We start from the raw sequence: 18,108 nt of genomic DNA, 5'->3' as shown, positions 1-18,108 counted from the left end.
TGGCCTCAAGCTGAAGGAAGGTAGATTTAGATTAGATATTAGGAAGGAATTGCTCCCTGTGAGGGTGGGGAGGCCCTGGCACAGGGTGTCCAGGGAAGCTGTGGTTGCCTCATCTCTGGAAGTGTCCAAGGCCAGGCTGGATGAGGCTTGGAGCAACCTGGGCTAGTGGAAGGCGTCTCTGCCTAGGGCAGGAACGAGATAATCTTTAAAGTCCTTTCCAACCCAAACCATTCAGGGATTCTGTGACATATTTCTCAAAGGTCTTTCCTTCGCTTGACAAGAAGGACTAAGCTGATTTCTTGGGCCTGAAGAGAAATGGGGTTATTTGAGCCAAGACCACTCTAGAAGCCGACTCTGAGTTTTGGAGAGCCGCGTGCTGCTGTCCTTACGTTTTGGAGAGGCGTGGGGGCTATCGGAGGCGATCTGCCTCATCCTGGTGCCGTGGCAGCTGAGCGCCACCAGCCTGGAGATGATGGCGGTTTTGCCGAAGCCGATGTTGCCGACGATCACCACGCCGCGGTTGACGCTGGCGTTGGGGCTCTGCAGCTGGGCATCGATCTCGTGGAACACCCAGTCCCGGCCCACGAACACCGACTCCGTGGTGATGCTGGGCACCTCGAAGAGCAGCGGCTTCAGGGAGATGTCGGGGGGTCTGTAGGGCGCAAAGCGCACTGCAAAGGAGACGTGGGAACAACATCAGCATCCACGCCACAGGGGAAGGCAGAGGTTGGGAAATGGTGTTTATTTATCTGTCTCACACAGAAATCTTTCTGTTGCGAAAGGTGAAAAGAAAACACAATTTAGCCTATAAAAACTAAACTAGTCTTCAGTGTTTCTAAGAAGCACATGAAACTCTCTTACTCACAAGGCAACAGTATTAAACACATACCGTGAGGAAAATCCCTTGGAAATAATAAAAACGATTTAAGGAAAACACACTGCTGCCATATTACATATACAGATCCACAATATATTGGGGGAGTGGGAACTATCCTCTCCTCCATCCTAAACCTCACCCAAAAATCTTGGCTCTTCCTATCCTGCAGCACTGCTGACATTTGCTTTTTGGAGAAGAAAACCCATGGTACATCACAGCCATCAGCTTGTGCCTTGGGTTACAGCAACCTAAAAAGCCTCAAATTCCCAGGAATGAAAATAGGGAAAGCAAAAATTGCCTTCCTCATCCTATTGAAAACCTGTCACTGGGATGAATCCTTATCACACTCTTAGTGTTGGGATTCCTCTATTGCTCCCCTGCTTAAAATAATTGATTTAACAAAAAAATAGCAGAGATAATCTCCCATTTAAGTCTCTCTCACTGGGATTTTGGAACACTGGGAACAGACAGTGGGCTATAATGTGTCCCCAGCACAGGGCCAGGAATGTCTTCACTATTTCAGCCCAGTGCCTAGATGAGGGATATTAAAATTAAACACAAGTTTAGGATTTCCAGCTGGAACAAAGAGATGCAATTTCACAGCTATAGCTGCAAAATGCAGCGTTTCAGGGAAGAATCCCCCCTTGCACATGCAATGACATGAAAATATTTCCAAATAGTGATGGTTTTCTTTTTCACATCTTCTTCTCCCTCTCTTTTTAAAAACAGCACAGCACCTCAGATAGGATCAGAAACAATTTTTTAAAAACTCAAACACTGCTGCAATTCTCATGCAAATGTCACAAAAAGGGGGGTAAAAAACCTAAAATGCAGAAGGAATATGTAGTGCTGCAAGGGTTTTAAAAGTGTGTCTGGAAAACAATTTGATTCTGTTCCTACAATAAAGTTGAATGTTTTGGATGCAATCACTGCAAATTACACAGCCTTGGCAAGCTGCTGCCTCTGAACATATGGAAATTTGGTCTATCAAACTTTGCTTTCTTCACTTACTGCCTGCTAATGCACTTCTAGAACTGCCTCAGCAGCCAGGAGGATTTCATTACAGACTGCTATCCAAAGCTCACAAACCCACTCTTTGGGGGGCTCGTGTGTTTGGTACAAAGCCCAGCCAGGCTGTACCAGGTCAAGCATGGTGGGTGAAAACGCAGCCTGTGCCTTCCAGCTTCCCAGTTCCTCACCCTAAGGTGATGGGCTCAAAAAAGACCCCTAGAGAACAGGAATGTTTCATGTATAGCCAAAAGAAACTCCTCTTCTATGCAGAGGAGAATAAACCGGTGTCATGGCACAGAAACAACGTGGAAATATCCCAAATGAGCTTTCTCATCTTACCATCTTACTCATCTATGCAACAAAAAATGATGGGGCTGAAGCATTAGCCCGGTGATCTGCTGCAGACTTAGGACTGTCACACTGACAGCTTAAGCACGTGGTGGAAGACTGAGCTCAGATTAAGAGTGATGTAAATTGAAGGGTGGGCTGAAATCCCAAGGACATGGAGAAAATCAAGCTGGAGCTGCCTGGGAATAAGCAAAACACTAAAATGTCAGCCCTGGCTCCTCTTCTCATTGCTAATATCTTGTTTGTAGAATTTGCCACAAAGAGCCACAAAAACTTCCCCTCTCAAAAGGCTTTTTAGAAGTCAAAGAGCTGCCTGAATACAGGCATTGTGAGCATCCCTACAAGTGCTGGCTGAGCTGGTGGCCCAGTCATTTTGCACTGGGCCCCTTCCCCACTGGTGCACTGCAGAATGCATGAGGGAACTGCAATCCCTGGCCTTGATTGAAAAAAATAAGAAAAAACAGTAGTAGTCCATAAAATTTCACATTTTAACAACTTATCAAAGTATTAAGCCCAAGGAGACCAGCTGAGAGCTGGCAGTATTCATCCTGGAGAAGAGCCAAGAGAAGGCTCTGGGATGACCTTACTGCAGCCTTTCAGTGCCTAAAGAGGCTCTAAGAGAGCAGGAGAGGGACTTTGGACAAGGGCATGAAGGGACAGGACAAGGGGGAATGGCCAGAGGGCAGGGTTGGATGAGATATTAGAAAGGAATTGCTCTCTGTGAGGGTGGGCAGGGCTGGCACAGGGTGCCCAGAGCAGCTGTGGCTGCCCCTGGATCCCTGGCAGTGCCCAAGGCCAGGCTGGACACTGGGACAGCCTGGGACAGTGGGAGGTGTCCCTGCCATGGCAGGGGTGGCACGGAATGGGCTTTAAGGCCCTTTTCAACCCAAAGCATGCTGGGGTTCTGCTTTTCATACGGACATGGATGAAGTGGCTGCTGCCCGAGCCCCTGGCTCTGCTCCTACCTCGCAGGTCCTGCTGTGCCCGGGCGCCGGCCGCGCTCTGCCGCGGCATCCGCAGCGACGTGCGCAGGGGGGTGTGTCTCTGCTCGTCCAGGTAAGCCAGATCTTCCAGGTGCGCCGAGCTGGTGGCTGCCACGAGAAAGCAAAGAAGTACATCACACCTGGCTTTTGGATCTCGTGATCTGGTTATTGTATTTTTCAGTTTTTAATGAAAATACATGGAGATGAAACTACCTTGAGACAACAGAGCTGACGTGAACCAAGTACCATTTCCCCTGGGAAGAAGTAAAGTGTTTTGGTGACTTTTTCTCATGCTTCATCGGTGTTTGGTCTGGTCTGGTCTCTTGTTGATGGTCCCAAATAAAAGAAGATATATGGAAAACGGAGACATGGAGTCTCTCGTATCTGATCTCAATTCTGCCAATCATAAACTCAGTCATGTCTTTGCAAAGCTGACAGAGACACTTAACATTAAAGCCCATCCAAGTACCACCCCTGCCATGTCAGGGACACCTTCCACCGTCCCAGGGTGCTCCAACCCCAGTGTCCAGCCTGGCCCCGGGCACTGCCAGGGATCCAGGGGCAGCCACTGCTGCTCTGGGCACCTGTGCCAGCCCTGCCCACCTTCACAGGAAAGAACATGCTCTAAGAACTGCTCCTAGCTGTAAACTGCTCAGTGGCAGAAGGGACACAATACAATCAGTGACTGCACTTTGTAAGCTGCTATAAAAATGGGTATTTTTGTGCTGTTTTGGAAGATATCTGGGGAGAACCTGAAAAAAAAAAATAAAAAAAGGAGGAAAAGAAGCCAGCAGGGATTAAGTGCTGTTAAGCTTTGCTTCTCAAGAACAAATTCAACTGCATTTGAAAAAAAAAAAAAGAGAAGAAAACTGTTTTAGCAAAGCTGTGAATTCATGATTACCTTAAAATGCAGAATACCATGGAATACCAGTAAAAGGCAGGTTTTTGCCCCACTCTCAGCTTCACTGTCTCCACACTGATGACCTTGAGGCTCAAAATTAATATACCTATTTTCTGGTGGGTTAATTTTCAGTTGGATTAGTCAACTAATCTGGTGTATCAAGCGGTTACCCAACATGTGTCACCAGAGCAAGGACATGGAATTGGCAGCTCAGCATTAACTCTTTAAGCAATGTCACATTTGTACATAGACTTAAATCAACCCTGAAACTGCACTTGTTTTCCCTTTCCCATCATTCAGGCACAAAGATAATGAGGTTAAACTGTTTGGGGAAAACCACTCACATAAATCCATTATCTGAACCCCATAATTTTCTGGTGTCATAAGCATATAGGAGCTAATATATGATAATTTGATGATAAAACGTTATCCTGAATTCTCATCATAGTTACTTCCACAATTTAACCTGGGATACGAACTGTGTTAGCTGACATAGTACTTCAAAGCAGCAAAATCTCAACCAAAAAACAAACATCCAGAAGGGAAAGTTGTTCTTGAACTTTACTGGATAGCTACCTTCCTCTTGAAATAGCATTTGCCTCTAAGTGCATCAAGCAAGTCAACAGCTTCCAAAGACAATTAAATCAACACACATGTATTTAAATTTGTGGTGCCTAGCCTGCTCTGTTTGCTTTGGAAGGTGTTCACACAGTGTCATTTAGAAGGAATTCACCTAAAGCAAGCAGGCTATGCAAGCAGAGTTTTCGAGTATTTTTCTGTCCCCTCTCTCCGGACTGAAATCTCAGGTTTTCAGTCTGTGCTGCACCTCCATGCTCTGGGCTTGTACTTCACCATCTATAAATCTCATTTCTACATTGCTTTTAGGTCTGTGACTGGCCAAAGTGGGATTAAAAAGGAAAACTAATCCAGTTATGCAATGCAGCCTGGTTCAGCAAGGGATGCTGATTTAACAGACAATCCCAGGCTCTTTGGGTATCTATCAGAATTGTCTCTGGGTTTTCTGGAGTAGTGTCTGCCACGACTCAGAATTCAAAGTGTGGATTTCTCCACATGCCTACACAGACACATAGACAACACATTTTACCCCGGAGAAGTTACCTAGCAAAAGAAAAAAATATGGGGCAATAAAGGAATGGGGAGTAATTCCAGGCAAGCAGCTTTGCAGCAAAGCTTTAATATTTCTAATCCTATCTCCTTTTGTGCCCTGCTGTTACCAGCTTCAGGGGAACGCTCAGCAGGCTGGTAAAAGACATCAATAAGGTATGGCACAGCATCATTTAGAAATGTTTCAAAGAGCAGACATGAATTTAAATGAAAAGAATGTTGCTTTTATGCCAAGACAAAAAATGCCAGCAAATGCCAGGTGCTGTGAGGTGTGAGATGTTTGGGGCACAGTCCATCACGAGAGATGGGACCCAGAGCAAATCTTCTGTAGACAGAAAGTACCACCATTCTCTTAACTCCAGAACTCTTCAGGTCTTCAGAGAACATGAGACACTTGATTTTACTTGCAAGGAATCCTTTGAAATAGTAGAAATGGCTATGATGTCTTGACATCTTAAACCCAAGACATTTGCATTGTTATGACAGTAAGGAATCTGTTTTTTGACGTTTAAAACATATTTTCCCATAATCTTGTTGTACAATTTTACAAGAAAGGGATCATAAACTGGTGAAATAACCATTAAACACCATCAGAAACATTTTTCTACAGAGAAATTTTCCATTTAGAACCAGTAAGTCTAACAAAAAACCAATTTTTAACATTCTTAAGGATAATGACTCCAGGAAGAAGATTTCATCTTGGATAAGGAAACACAAGAAGGGCTGTGGCATCTGTGTGTTGTGTCTGGCTCTGACCTAAAGGCACTAATATGAATTTCTTACCTGCTACTGAATTTGGCCGAGGCATAAGGTAAAGAGGAATTGACTGCACGGACTGGGACAGGACGGTCTCCAGGCTCCTCTCGGGGATTTTGTTGAGGCTGTAGGTGGAGGCTGACATGTTCTCATCCACACGGTACAGGTCCATGCTGGATTTCTGGGATTGCCACTGTTTCAGGTTTCCCCCAGATCCAAGTTCCTTACTGCTTTCCCCTCCATATTTAGTACGTTCCACATTTTCAGAGTAACTTGTCAACGTAGCTGGAAGGAAGAGATTATAAACAAAATGAGTAACAAAGCAAGAACGGCTTGAACACACGATGCTCAATGCTGAGCTGAGCCATGCAAGAGCCAAAAATGATCTTCATCATATTTTCCACATCCACATAAATCAGAGATTATGGATTTTAGTTTAACGATACTGTTTCTGCTTATGACTTCTAAAAGAACATTTAAGCTCTAATGTTTTGGCTCATACCGTTAAAACCCATCTGTAATTACAAAGAGTATTAAAAATTCTGTGCTGCATTGTATTCTAATACACCATTACAGAAAGAATAGAAATTATTTAGGAGGAAACATTACCATGGCTCCTCATGTCTTTTAATTGACATCATAGTTTCTACCTTTCCATTTACAGGAGACGTTTGCAGAAGTTTGCAAGATCTTGCAAGGTCTGACAATGAGAAGCCTCCACTGACCTGCCTGAACAACCAGCTCCCATGGATAAGTTTGGTTCAGAAACTGAATCCCTTATCTCATTTGACTGACAGTAAGTTTTTATGAAGCTTTAACTGTAATCCACTCAGTTTCCCCTATATTTGGGATAAGGATTGTTGCTATATTGACTTTCCTACTGGGAAGTGACAACACCCAATTGATCCAGGACATCCCCATGTTCTCCTTATTTGTATTTTCTCTTCTGGATTCCAGCATAGTTACACCCTGGCTGTAAATCCCTTTGGGCTATTGACTTTCCTCTCATCTTTAGTCCCAATATATTCATTCAAGGTCAAAATCTCAGTCACTGAGACAAGATACACTCCCATCAGCTTATCTGAGTGTGTCAGAGAATCACAGAACGGTTTGGGTTGGAAGGGTCCTTACAAATCACCCAGTGCCACCCCCTGCCATGGGCAGGGACACCTGTGACTATCCCAGGTTGCTCCAAGCCCCGTCCCCAGCCTGGCCTTGGACACTTCCAGGAACAGGGAAGGAGCAACCTGGGATAGTGGAAGCCACAGCTTCTCTGAGAAACCTGTTCTTTATCCATCCTAACAAACTCCACAACAGCTTCAATCACCACCCCCGATTTCAATGGCTTGGTCACTGTTGGGTTTCTTTCTATGGAGTGGGTTCAGTATCTCTGCATTCCATCAAATGTTCCAGAATTTAGTTGCTTGCAATGTATTTTGAAATTTAAAACCGACACATGCAACTTCTAAGAACTGGTATTTATTTGTTGGCATTTATACATAGGCTTGCTGTCAGGTAACCATATTTATTATTTAGGATAAGAAAATTAGATAAAAACAGAAAACAGCTGTTCACACACTTCTCTTGCTCCCTCAAATTGTCTGAGAAATATGTTTGAAATGATTCTCTATAAAAAACTCTATTTCAAAGACTGGGTTTGCAGGGCAAGGAATGCCATGTTTTCCATTCACAGAAAAAAACCCCCCATTGATCCATTAGAATCCATTAATTTTAAATGCCTATCTCAGTATGTGTCTAATTAGTCTTTGTAGAAACAAATCAGCAGCTGACATCAGCCATCTTCTAACACATCAAACTGAGGAAAAACAAAATAACCATGTGTCAAAATAAGTTTTCTCTAAGTGAAACAACAAAAAAGAAAAAAGAGCTGTTAAGTCCTGCTGCCCCCTTTTCTAATCAACAATTTGTGTTCATTTTAAACGTAATTTTCTTTGGTTTACACTAAAGCTATTTTATGTGCAAACACGTCATTGAATCAGGTATTTAGGACTGTTCCCTGTGGATTAATTTACCTGCTGAACAGCCCTGGATGATCTAAGTGCTGCTACACATGTTGAAGTGATGGCTCTATGGATTTAATCTCTTCTAGGAGCTGTTTTAAACAAAAATGATTTTAACTTTAGCTAAAAAGCAAAAGCATCAGGTTAGCTGTGAGTCAGCAACGTGAGCTGACATGCTGAGCACATCTCCCATAGTGTGACCCCCAGAGCTGCTCAGACACTACACCTTCACAGTGACAAGAGGAGAAAGTGTATTTCAGAAAGATAATGTCAGAAAATGTACATTATCTGCAACTACTAAGATGTAGAATGATATTTGGGGGAGAAAAGTTGTGAACACCAAGTTCGCAGATAAATACAATGAAAGTGCCAAGATTTGGGCAGCCCTGAAATGGTAAGGGAGTTGGATCAGGTGATCCTTGTAGGTCCCTTCACACTGCAATGGTCCTATTGCAGTAGGATAGTAGAATATTCTATTCTATTCTATTCTATTCTATTCTATTCTATTCTATTCTATTCTATTCTATTCTATTCTATTCTATTCTATTCTATTCTATTCTATTCTATCCTATCCTATCCTATTCTATCCTATCCTATCCCATCCCATCCCATCCCCATCCCCTTCTTTCCCATTCCATTCGGACAGGATGAGAGGAAACAGCCTCAAGTTGCACCAAGGAAGGTGAAGGTTGGATATTAGGGAAAATTTCTTCACTGAAAGGATGGTTAAGTCCTGGAACAGGCTGTCCAGACCAATGATGGAAACACCATCCCTGGAAACGTTCGAAAACCATGTGGTACCTGGAGACAGTGCAAGGGGACTGGAATTAGCTGGTCTTTAAAGGTCCCTTCCAGCACAAACCACTCTATAATTCTAAGATTTTTAAACACAAGGACACCTCATTAATCAAAAGCTCAGAAAATGCAACCTTTGAACTGACGGGGTGCTCTAAACTGGGAAGAGATAAACTGATGAACTCAAATCTATCAAAGAGCAGGAATTTGGCCTTGAGCCATGTGCAGAGAGGCAGATCTTTCAGCTCCAGTCTCCAAGGGACCCAGTGCATCAGGGCACAGATGGGACGTGCTGGCGGTGCCACAGCAGGAACCCACTGTGACACGACAGGCTACCAGAGAGCACTTGGGGCTCTCCAACTGCTAAATCCAGACAAAAAAGCACAACCCTGGTGGACAAAAATCAGAACCTTGCCATGCCTGGGCCCTGCTCCATCGGATCACACCACCACAGTGCACGTTGGTGGCAAACAGGGCACTGCAGGGATGGAGAAAGATGGGACAGTTTGTGAGTCACACACAGAACAGGAGAAACCTGACATGCACAAACAGCTGAGGTTCTCTATAGCACTGAAGTAATACCACAGGGACATAAATATAGACATGTGTGCATATAGCTCTATATATTTATAGATACATAGCTGTGTCTCCAGTCTCCACTGGCACAGTCTCACACTATTTAATGTGAGCACCAACAGAATTCAAGGCATCCAGATCATCTGACTGCTGGAAAACACACAATGAATGACATCCCATGGAAAGCCCCTTGGATGAGTGTGCAGGCAGTGCAGTGTCCTCAATCCTGTCTGCAGCTTTTCCCTGGGATTTGCTGAATCTCTGTCCCCCTGATCCCAACCCACCCACAGCACCAGCACCACCTGCACCAGCTTCAAGCAGATTTGCAGGCACATGGACTGTGGTGCCAGGAGGGAACACACTCCAGAAGTGCTGGAGTCACTTCACAATCCCACCCTGCTTTGAGCACTCAAGACTGACTCCTATGTTTCCTCTGTCAAACTTTTGTTTTCCAACAAGGCTTGTTTCCCTTGGAAACAGAAGTTCTGATTAGAACTTTTTGCAAATAACATGGGTGAAATTTTTTTATTTCTTTGGGGAAATAACAGAGCTGTACCAAAGCAGAAGCAGCTCCCTCAAGACAGCACCTCACCACTACAGACAGCACTATACTTCTCAAGACAGTTTTGCATATTTACAGGCCACAAATAATATTTCTCATTTGGTTGCAAGCTGGCTTATGCCCTGGGAGGTTTCCAACCGAATGTGCCTCTAGTAAAACACACGAAGGGATTTTTACCATCCCATCCAATTCTCCTCGAGGCAAAACCCATGCCTGGAAAACATCAACCTTTACATTCACCTTCCAGTTGTAACTGTGGGAGAAGCAGTTTTTGTAGGTCCCACGTGACAATGACCAAGAGCTGTAACATTAATTACATGTAAAGATTTATAGTGCCTCAAATAAGAAACAGGGATTCTGCTGATTTAAAGAACTAACTGCAGCAAAGCAATGAGCTTTCATATGCTACACTGCAACGAGCTACAAACTCAGCCTGAATTAACCTCATTTCACTTCAGCACCACTTGCCTCATTCCATTAGAGATGTCCCAGCTAACATGTACAAGTTGGCAAGGAGTGAAATAAATTTTTTACCCTAATCTGCATAAGCCTCCATAAACTCAGCCACAGAAGGATACACCTAAATATAGCCACATCACCCCCGACCACTCCAGCTGCCTAACAGAAAAATCTGGCAGGCAGAAAGTGTAAGTCCAAAGTGTTCTCAAGGGAAGGTGGCAGCTCAGGCAGTCACACGTGGTCTAATGCCCCAAAAACCTTGGCACCTTTAGAACATTATTCTCTGCTGGACACCACCAGGCAGCGAGTTTATGGCATCTCCACGCAAAAAAAACCCAAACCCCAAACCCCTGAGGTCTGTCCTCTCAAGACTTGAGGCCAAAACCCACACCACTTGCTGGATATTTAACTTCCCTTTCAACAGTGGTCTCAAACTTCAGATCGCTGGCTTAATTCATATAAACAATCCCACAATTAGATGGATACAGAGATTCAAGAGGTAAAGTAATTTCTGTGTCAGGCCCGAGGGTGTTATAAATCATGGTGAGCACACAAAGGTCTTAAAACAAAATGAAAAATACCTCGACAGTAGCATCACCTGACCCTAAATCTGTTCCGTGCTAGATCTGAATTCCCTGCTGCACCAGCTGACAAGCAGGATGAGGGATGGGATGAGGAATGGGACAAAGAATGGCATGACAAATGGGATGCCTTCCCTTGCTGGGGAAGGGTCTGGAGATCAAGTGTGATGAGGAACAGCAGAGGGAGCTGGGGCAACTCAGCCTGGGCAGAGTCAGAAAGACCTTACTGCTCTCTACAACCACCTGAAAGGGGTAGTTGGCACCTGAAAGGTGGGGAACTGGCAGGGCCCTGGGTGGGTGGTGGTGGTGAGCAAAGTTTGTCATTTGCATCACTTGTTTTGTTTTTCATTTACTGGGCTAGATCGTAAACCAAAGCCAATCTCAGAGTTTACCATCTGTTCTGAGCCACTCTCCTCAGCTTTAAACTCTCTTTCTTCCCCTTTTTTCCCCAGCAATGTAACCAGCACCTGGAGCTAACCTCTTACCTTCCCAGTATTTATGAAGCAGAGTTTGAGGTCAAACACAAACTGTGATGCCTCAGTGGTTTAACAGGGGGATGGCAGAAGTGTTGTTTCATGACTTCGTGGTTTCTCACCCCAACATCAACCATGAACCACTTCACATGTACAACTCTGCTTTCTGCTTTATCTCTCCTTTTAATGAAATGGAGAAAGAATGGAATTGGGATTCGCAGACAGTGTCCTTTTGTGTGTACACAAAGATGGTGTGGTTGGGATTGCAGTTGCGTGCACTGATTTGGCTCAAGAGCTGATGAGAAAGCTGAAAAGTTAGTTCCCTTTTCAGTTCCTGAACCATCATCCCCTTCACCTACAATACCGAGGTGCATTAGTGAACAAAAGCTCACCAGTCACTGATAAGAGACATTTTTCAGGAAGCTCCTCATTGGGGAATGAGCCCAACTAGATGCTGAGATTCAAAAGGAGATCTGTAATTCTCAGAAATGTTATTCATTATTAACAGAGCATTTCATAATACTGATGAGAATGTCAGAATTCGAATGCTTTAACTGTAAGATCACAAAAGTATTTAACCTGAGTTAAATTTATCTTGATGTGCCTTTAGAGCTGCTCTTTGTTCCCTTCTCAAAGCAGATAAAGTTGGAAACAAATCCATCTTGTTTCATTGTCAGCAGCATCTATTCTGCTTAGCAGGTGCTTAGGCAAATTTATTAACAAACCTATTTTTAACCCACAAACACATACATCTGTAGAAGGCAGCATCTTGATAAAAGCTGAGGAATAAAAGGAAAAAATAGCAAAAATAAGTAATTGGAAGAAGCTACAGGCCAGGGACTCTCAGGAGGGGATAGGGCTCCTTTATATGTCATTTTCCATCAAATAACTCCACAAAATCTAAGTGAAGACATCTGGTCCATGTGGTACCAGACCTGTGCACTTCACTGCAGCAGCACGGCCAGAGGATTTCCAGTGCTCACTGCTTTCCCTTTTAAGCTGCTTTTCCCTCAAACCTGTGTCCCTGCACAGGATGATCCCCTGATAATTCAACGGGGAACAGAGTGCAGATCATCACAGGGAAAAAGTGTGGCCCCATTTCAATTTGGGGGGCATGAACACACTTCTACAGGAAGATGCCACATGGAAAACAGCCATTCCTTAGGAGATTGCTGCTAATGACATCAAGTGCTGCTTGAACATCCCTTGCATACTGGCAAGAAAAGGTTGCTGGTTATTTTAAAGGACTGCTAAGACTGGTGGAGGTTTTCCTGTATTCTGCTGCATTCCAGCAGCAAAGCTTCCAACCTCACACTGGAGGGGTTGTGAGGGGCAAAGTTCCCCCAGAGCAGCAGATGATTCTCTGACTTCAGTAGCAGATTTTTGAACATTAACAGTTGGCTGCTTTTACCCAGTGAGAGCCAAAAAATCCTGGAAGCTATTCAGAGGTTACAGTCAGGTCAGGATTTCCACCAGCCATTGTGTTTTACATGGAGAGGATTCTGTGGCATCCAGGAGAAAGGGCTCACTTGCTCCTTCCTCTCCTCTCGGCTCACCTTCTCCCCCATTCCCCATTGCTTTTCCTTTACAAATAAAGAATATCTGAATTTGAAGATCTGGACCTCGTAACTTTTTTTTTATCCTTTCAGCCTTTGATCAGCTCTTAGAACCGACTGACCACTCGGGCACAGGCAGGACCCACCTGGGATCAAACATCCACTTGTACTCACTGTGACCCTGCAGCCCAGCCCAGCCCAGCTTTGGGGCTGGGTGTGGGAGAAGGTGCAGCTCTCATGGTGGGACATGGTGAGCAGGGAAGCAAGAGGGTGGGATCCTGCAGTGACTTTTCCCAGGTTTCATTAACCTACTTTGGCACACAGCTCAGAATAGCTCACCCATTTGCATTTTAAGATCATGCAGGCAGAAGTGCTGCAAGGGTTGCTGTGGCACCCAGGAGCTGAACTAAGCCCAGATTCCTTGATCAGCCAAGAAAAATGTTAACCACTAGTGCAACCAACCTCCCTGAATTATCAACTTGCCTTTTTTTTTTTTTTAACACTACATAAATTGTTGGCAAAATAAAAATCTTCTTAAGCTGGGGAAATACTCAACCTAGAACACGTGGCAAAGACACACAAGTGACGACCATCCTGTTTGATGTCATACAAACATTAATGTTTTCCCACTGCACCTGTACAGTTACTGACCAGAATTAATCTCTGTATGTTATTTTCTTCAGATTCTTTACACTTGCAACCCACGGATCACTCAAACGAAAAACCTGCTACAGAACCTACAGAAATTCACTGAAATTTGTGATAATTTAGTTCAGCTCCTGCCCAAGGCTTCCTCTTGCACCATTTAAACAAGTTCCAAAAGTAAATTAATTGATGCAAAGTTATCAACCTCATACATCCCAGTTTTCACCAACTACTATGTAGTTTTACCTATGAGGAATGGAAGATGGAGGGGTACAGATCACCTAGGTCACTGCAGTATTAACCTGAATATTGCAAAACCATCCCGTTTTGTAATTACCAAACACGGATAAATAATATTATCTAAACAGAGCACTGCATCCAGCTCTGGGGTCCCCAAGGAACATGAAACAGCTGGGGTGAATCCAGAGGAGGTCGCTGAGTTGATGACATGCCTGGAATCCCTCTGCTCTGGAGCAAGGCTGTGAGAGCAGGGGTTGTTCAGCCTGGAGAACAGAAGGCTCCAGGGAGAGCTCAGAGCCCCTTCCAGGGTCTAAGGGGCTCCAGGAGAGCTGCACAGTGACCTGAGACACGGGATGGAGGGCCAGGACAAGGGGGAATGGCTTTCCACTGCCTGAGGGCAGGGTTAGACGGGATAGATACTGGGATGGGATTCTTCCCTGTGAGGCTGGGGAAGCCCTGGCACAGCTGTGGCTGCCCCTGGATCCCTGGCAGTGCCCAAGGCCAGGCTGGACACTGGGGCAGTGGGAGCTGTACCTGCCATGGCAGGGGGTGGAACGGGATGGTCTTTAAGATCCCTTCCAACTCAAACCATGCTGGGATTTTCTGCCTACAAACCAACCCTTGTTAGAACAGCCCAGGGCACTGGGGCTCAGGCAGCAGCAGTGACGAGGAGGAGGAGGAGGAGGAGGAGGAGGAGCGCACTCACCGATGATGCCGCTGTCTCTGCTCTCCAGCGTGGACGTGGGGCTGGTGACGGCCCCATAGGTGCAGTCCTTGGCCGTGGCGCTGGCGCTGGCCGGGGGCAGCGTGGAGCAGGGGCTGCTGGCCGGCGGCGAGGCCGTGCTGCTGGTCAGCGTGGAGCAGGGGCTGATGCGCTGCGTCACCGCCGAGCTCTGCAAAACGGGCAAGCAGGAACACGTCACTCGCCACGGACACTGCGAGCAGGAAAAGTCCTTCTGTACCTCACACTTGAGGATTTGCTCTGTCTGCTGAGGTTAAAAAGTGCTTTACGGTTCGAAAAGAAAACATCCGCCAGGCCACCCCCCACCTGTGGCAGACACTGGGCTCGTTTTCTCCTTCACGCTTCAGAGATCCCAGCTTCCACGTTCAGCAGGAGCCACAGGAAACATAAATAGTGGTATTTATGAAAAGCCTGATTCCATACTTGATCGTGAGTTTTGATTGTTTTGTTAGCATTGAACTGAAAGCTTAAAAGAAGAAAGTACAAATAAGCAAAAACCATGACAGAAAGGTAAATTCCATGCCTCTGATGAAGTGGAGAGCTCTGGGGTAGGAAGCATACAGTGTGATCTCACCTTTACTTACAGTTATAACCATCATATCCAGGAAATCCTATAAAGACCTCTGGGCCATTTCCATCTGCTCAGAATCCTTGTGGGGCTGCAGTTTTTATTTTGCTCTACAAATGTTTCCTCCATTCCAGGAAAACAACAGAGATCCCTTATCTAGATACCAGATGGCCCTTCCCTGCCCAGGCATGCTTCCCTCACCAGATGAAGTTTAAACAAACCCTCAGTAATATGGAAAATTAAGCAGCACTAAGAAGATGCTATTTTAAAAGTGATTTTTGGTAAGACCCTATAGGATACTGTGTGCAAGGAACCTGGAGGAGTTTATCCATCTGATCCTGTGCAGGGAGATGGATTTATTAAAAATCAAAAATCATTCTTGAATTTAATTTAATATATGACAAAGCTCTTGTTTTAACCACAGGCTACTGGATACAGAAGTTCCCCTGAAAAAGGTTCTCCCTGCTGAAGATACATCCTGGAGCCTGTGCAGGGGACAAAACTGCTGTGCAGGGTCGAAGGGGTTGGCAGGTGCAGGTGGCTTCTTGTGTACCCAAGACACCAACTTCATCACCCTTACACTGGACTTCAGAACATTTTCTTTTTAAACAAATGGGCAATTTCAACAATTTCCTTGCACAGGACTGACTGACAGAACAGGCACCCACTCACAGGGCGGGCACTGGAGGAGCCACACCCTCAGGAGGGTCAGGCCACTGCCCCTCGGAGATGGGCAAAAAGCAAGCATTAAAAAATGGGAGTTTCAGCACGTGATCCTCCCTCGAGTTCATCTTTAGGGTTCTGCAGAGGGAAGTGACCTCACGCCTCCCTGCTTCAGGGGACAGTGCAGAGCAGTCACTTCTGCTGCACCGCTGCTGTTGGCTGAAGCTGGGCTCAGCAGGCAGCACTGCACTCCCTGGTCCCAAAGAAGGAACAGCAGAGGTTCATTCCCCATCTGTAATTTGGTTAAATGAGATTTCTTTTATTCTTTGAGAACATCCCCGTGTAGTTGTGTGGCTTTGTATCCCCTTCTCTGTGGCATTTGAAGGAGACCACAGAAAGCATCACACCTGCAAACTGCATAACAGGCTTGACGTGTAATTTTTTTTCCTCCTCCCTATTCCATATTTGAAACTTAAATATGCCTGTGAGGGACTTTTTTAAAGTTCAAAATGGTGTTTTATATTAGGAGGCAGCTACCAGGAAAAAAACCTACTCTGTCCAAGTATTCCCATGGGTTTTGTAAAAATTCTTACTCAGAGCGTAACTGCCCTGGTCCTGGAGGCAACACAGAGCATCCCTGGCAGAGGGGACGGGGCAGCCCCTTGGCCACCCCACAGCTCTGCTCTCATGCCAGAGGCAACTGAATCGATCTCAGACTAATTACAGAATATCCCCAACATGGATCAGCACATCAGCAAACCAGGGACACGGTGCCAATGTCACAGCTCTGCCGGCGGGTTTGTGTATTAACACAGACATCCCAACACAGCAGAAAATTAACGGCATGAGTATTTCCATGCTAATTTTTCATCTCCCCATGGTATCCATCAGGGTCAGCTTCTTCTTCCAAGCAACACAAACACACAACAGGATAAGGGGAAATTCCCTGAAGTTGGGCCAGAGGAGGCTCGGGTTGGGTAAGAAGGAAAATTCCTTGGCTGACAAATTGGAATGGGCTGCCCAAGGCAGTGGTGGAGCCACCATCCCTGGAAGCATTCCAGCAAGTCGATGTGGCACTTTGTGATATGGTGTAGTGACATGGTGGGATTCAGTCAAAAGTGGGACTTGGTGATCTTGGAGGTCTTTTCCAACCTTAATGATCCAGTGGTGGCTGCCAACACATGGTCATCTCTCTTGAAGTACCTGGGATAAGCAAAGCAATGCTCTCCTCTCTCCATGCAATTTAAAGTGTCCCTGGGAAATCCAGTTACTGTTATTTTTCATTCTTTCACATTCTAGGCACTTACCAGTACCTCTCCTTTCCCCCCAGTGCCTTCCAGGAACTGCAGGCAAGCTGACTGCTCTGGTAATTTTGGCTCTCTGAATATTCTGGTTTCACACATTCATTACACCACCTGTCATGCGCCTTCTCTCTCCACAAACCTTTTCCATCTCCTCATACTGCAAGTTTTTCAGATGTCTAAATACACTACTGATTTTTCTAAAACTACTTTTAATTTTACAAAATTATTTCTAGCTCATTCATTGTAGTGGCCAAATTAAAAACTACTTGTGTGTCATATTCAATGAAAATATTCCATTATTTTTTCCCCTTTAAAATTGATGGGGTTTATTGTTATTACTAATATAACCGAATGCAGGGCTCTTTTTGGCTTGTGCCACACAGATGTTTTGACTGAGCTACCCATCACAGTGGGACCATCTTCTGATTATCACAGCTGATGGGACTCCATCAGCACACCTGAGCCATTTAACCAGCTTTTCTCAGTATTTTCTTTAACTCACTGACAGTCCAATGAACTGCATCAAGTATAAGGTAATTTAATTGAGGAGCTTTGGACAAGGAAGGCCAGGCCTGGGCTGCATGTGGAAGAGTCATGCTGGCAGGGGCAGGTGGTGATGCTTCTCCTCTGCCCAGCTCTACTCAGTTCTATGTCCTTTTTTTGTTGGGGGCACCAGAATTGTACAGAGAATTCCAGGTGGGGAATAACCCAACCCAATCTCAGCTGGCCCTGCTTGAAGCAGAAGGTTGGTTTAGAGGATCTCCAAAAGCACCTGCCAATCTCAAACTACAGCATTGAAAAATTCAATCAGCTTACATATGGGATCTTTCAGAATGTAAAGCTTTATATAACTATTATAGAGCATTTATGGTGGAGTTTTTCTATGTCTTTGTTTTAACTGTCATTTTAAACAAATCCCCAC

At 45.0% G+C, this 18,108-nt stretch overlaps 1 protein-coding gene across 8 annotated transcripts in view; it reads right to left on the bottom strand.

Annotated features, from left to right (window-relative positions):
- The window catches only part of TANC2 (tetratricopeptide repeat, ankyrin repeat and coiled-coil containing 2), a 165,359-nt gene that overhangs the window by 53,628 nt on the left and 93,623 nt on the right, over positions 1-18,108 (bottom strand). For all 8 annotated transcript variants that reach the window (XM_088179585.1, XM_088179584.1, XM_088179590.1 and 5 more), the window contains 4 exons: positions 14,616-14,802; positions 6,029-6,286; positions 3,202-3,327; positions 390-671 (listed from right to left, as the gene is read on the bottom strand). In XM_088179585.1, the coding sequence (XP_088035711.1) occupies positions 390-671; positions 3,202-3,327; positions 6,029-6,286; positions 14,616-14,802 (853 nt within the window). The remainder of the gene's footprint in view (positions 1-389; positions 672-3,201; positions 3,328-6,028; positions 6,287-14,615; positions 14,803-18,108) is intronic.

This window comes from Sturnus vulgaris, chromosome 27, assembly GCF_052056855.1.
Source record: "Sturnus vulgaris isolate bStuVul1 chromosome 27, bStuVul1.hap1, whole genome shotgun sequence".
In the NCBI taxonomy this organism is placed as follows: Eukaryota; Metazoa; Chordata; class Aves; order Passeriformes; family Sturnidae; genus Sturnus; species Sturnus vulgaris.
Note: the sequence above shows the minus strand (reverse complement) of the source record. Positions and strands in the feature narration are given on the sequence as shown.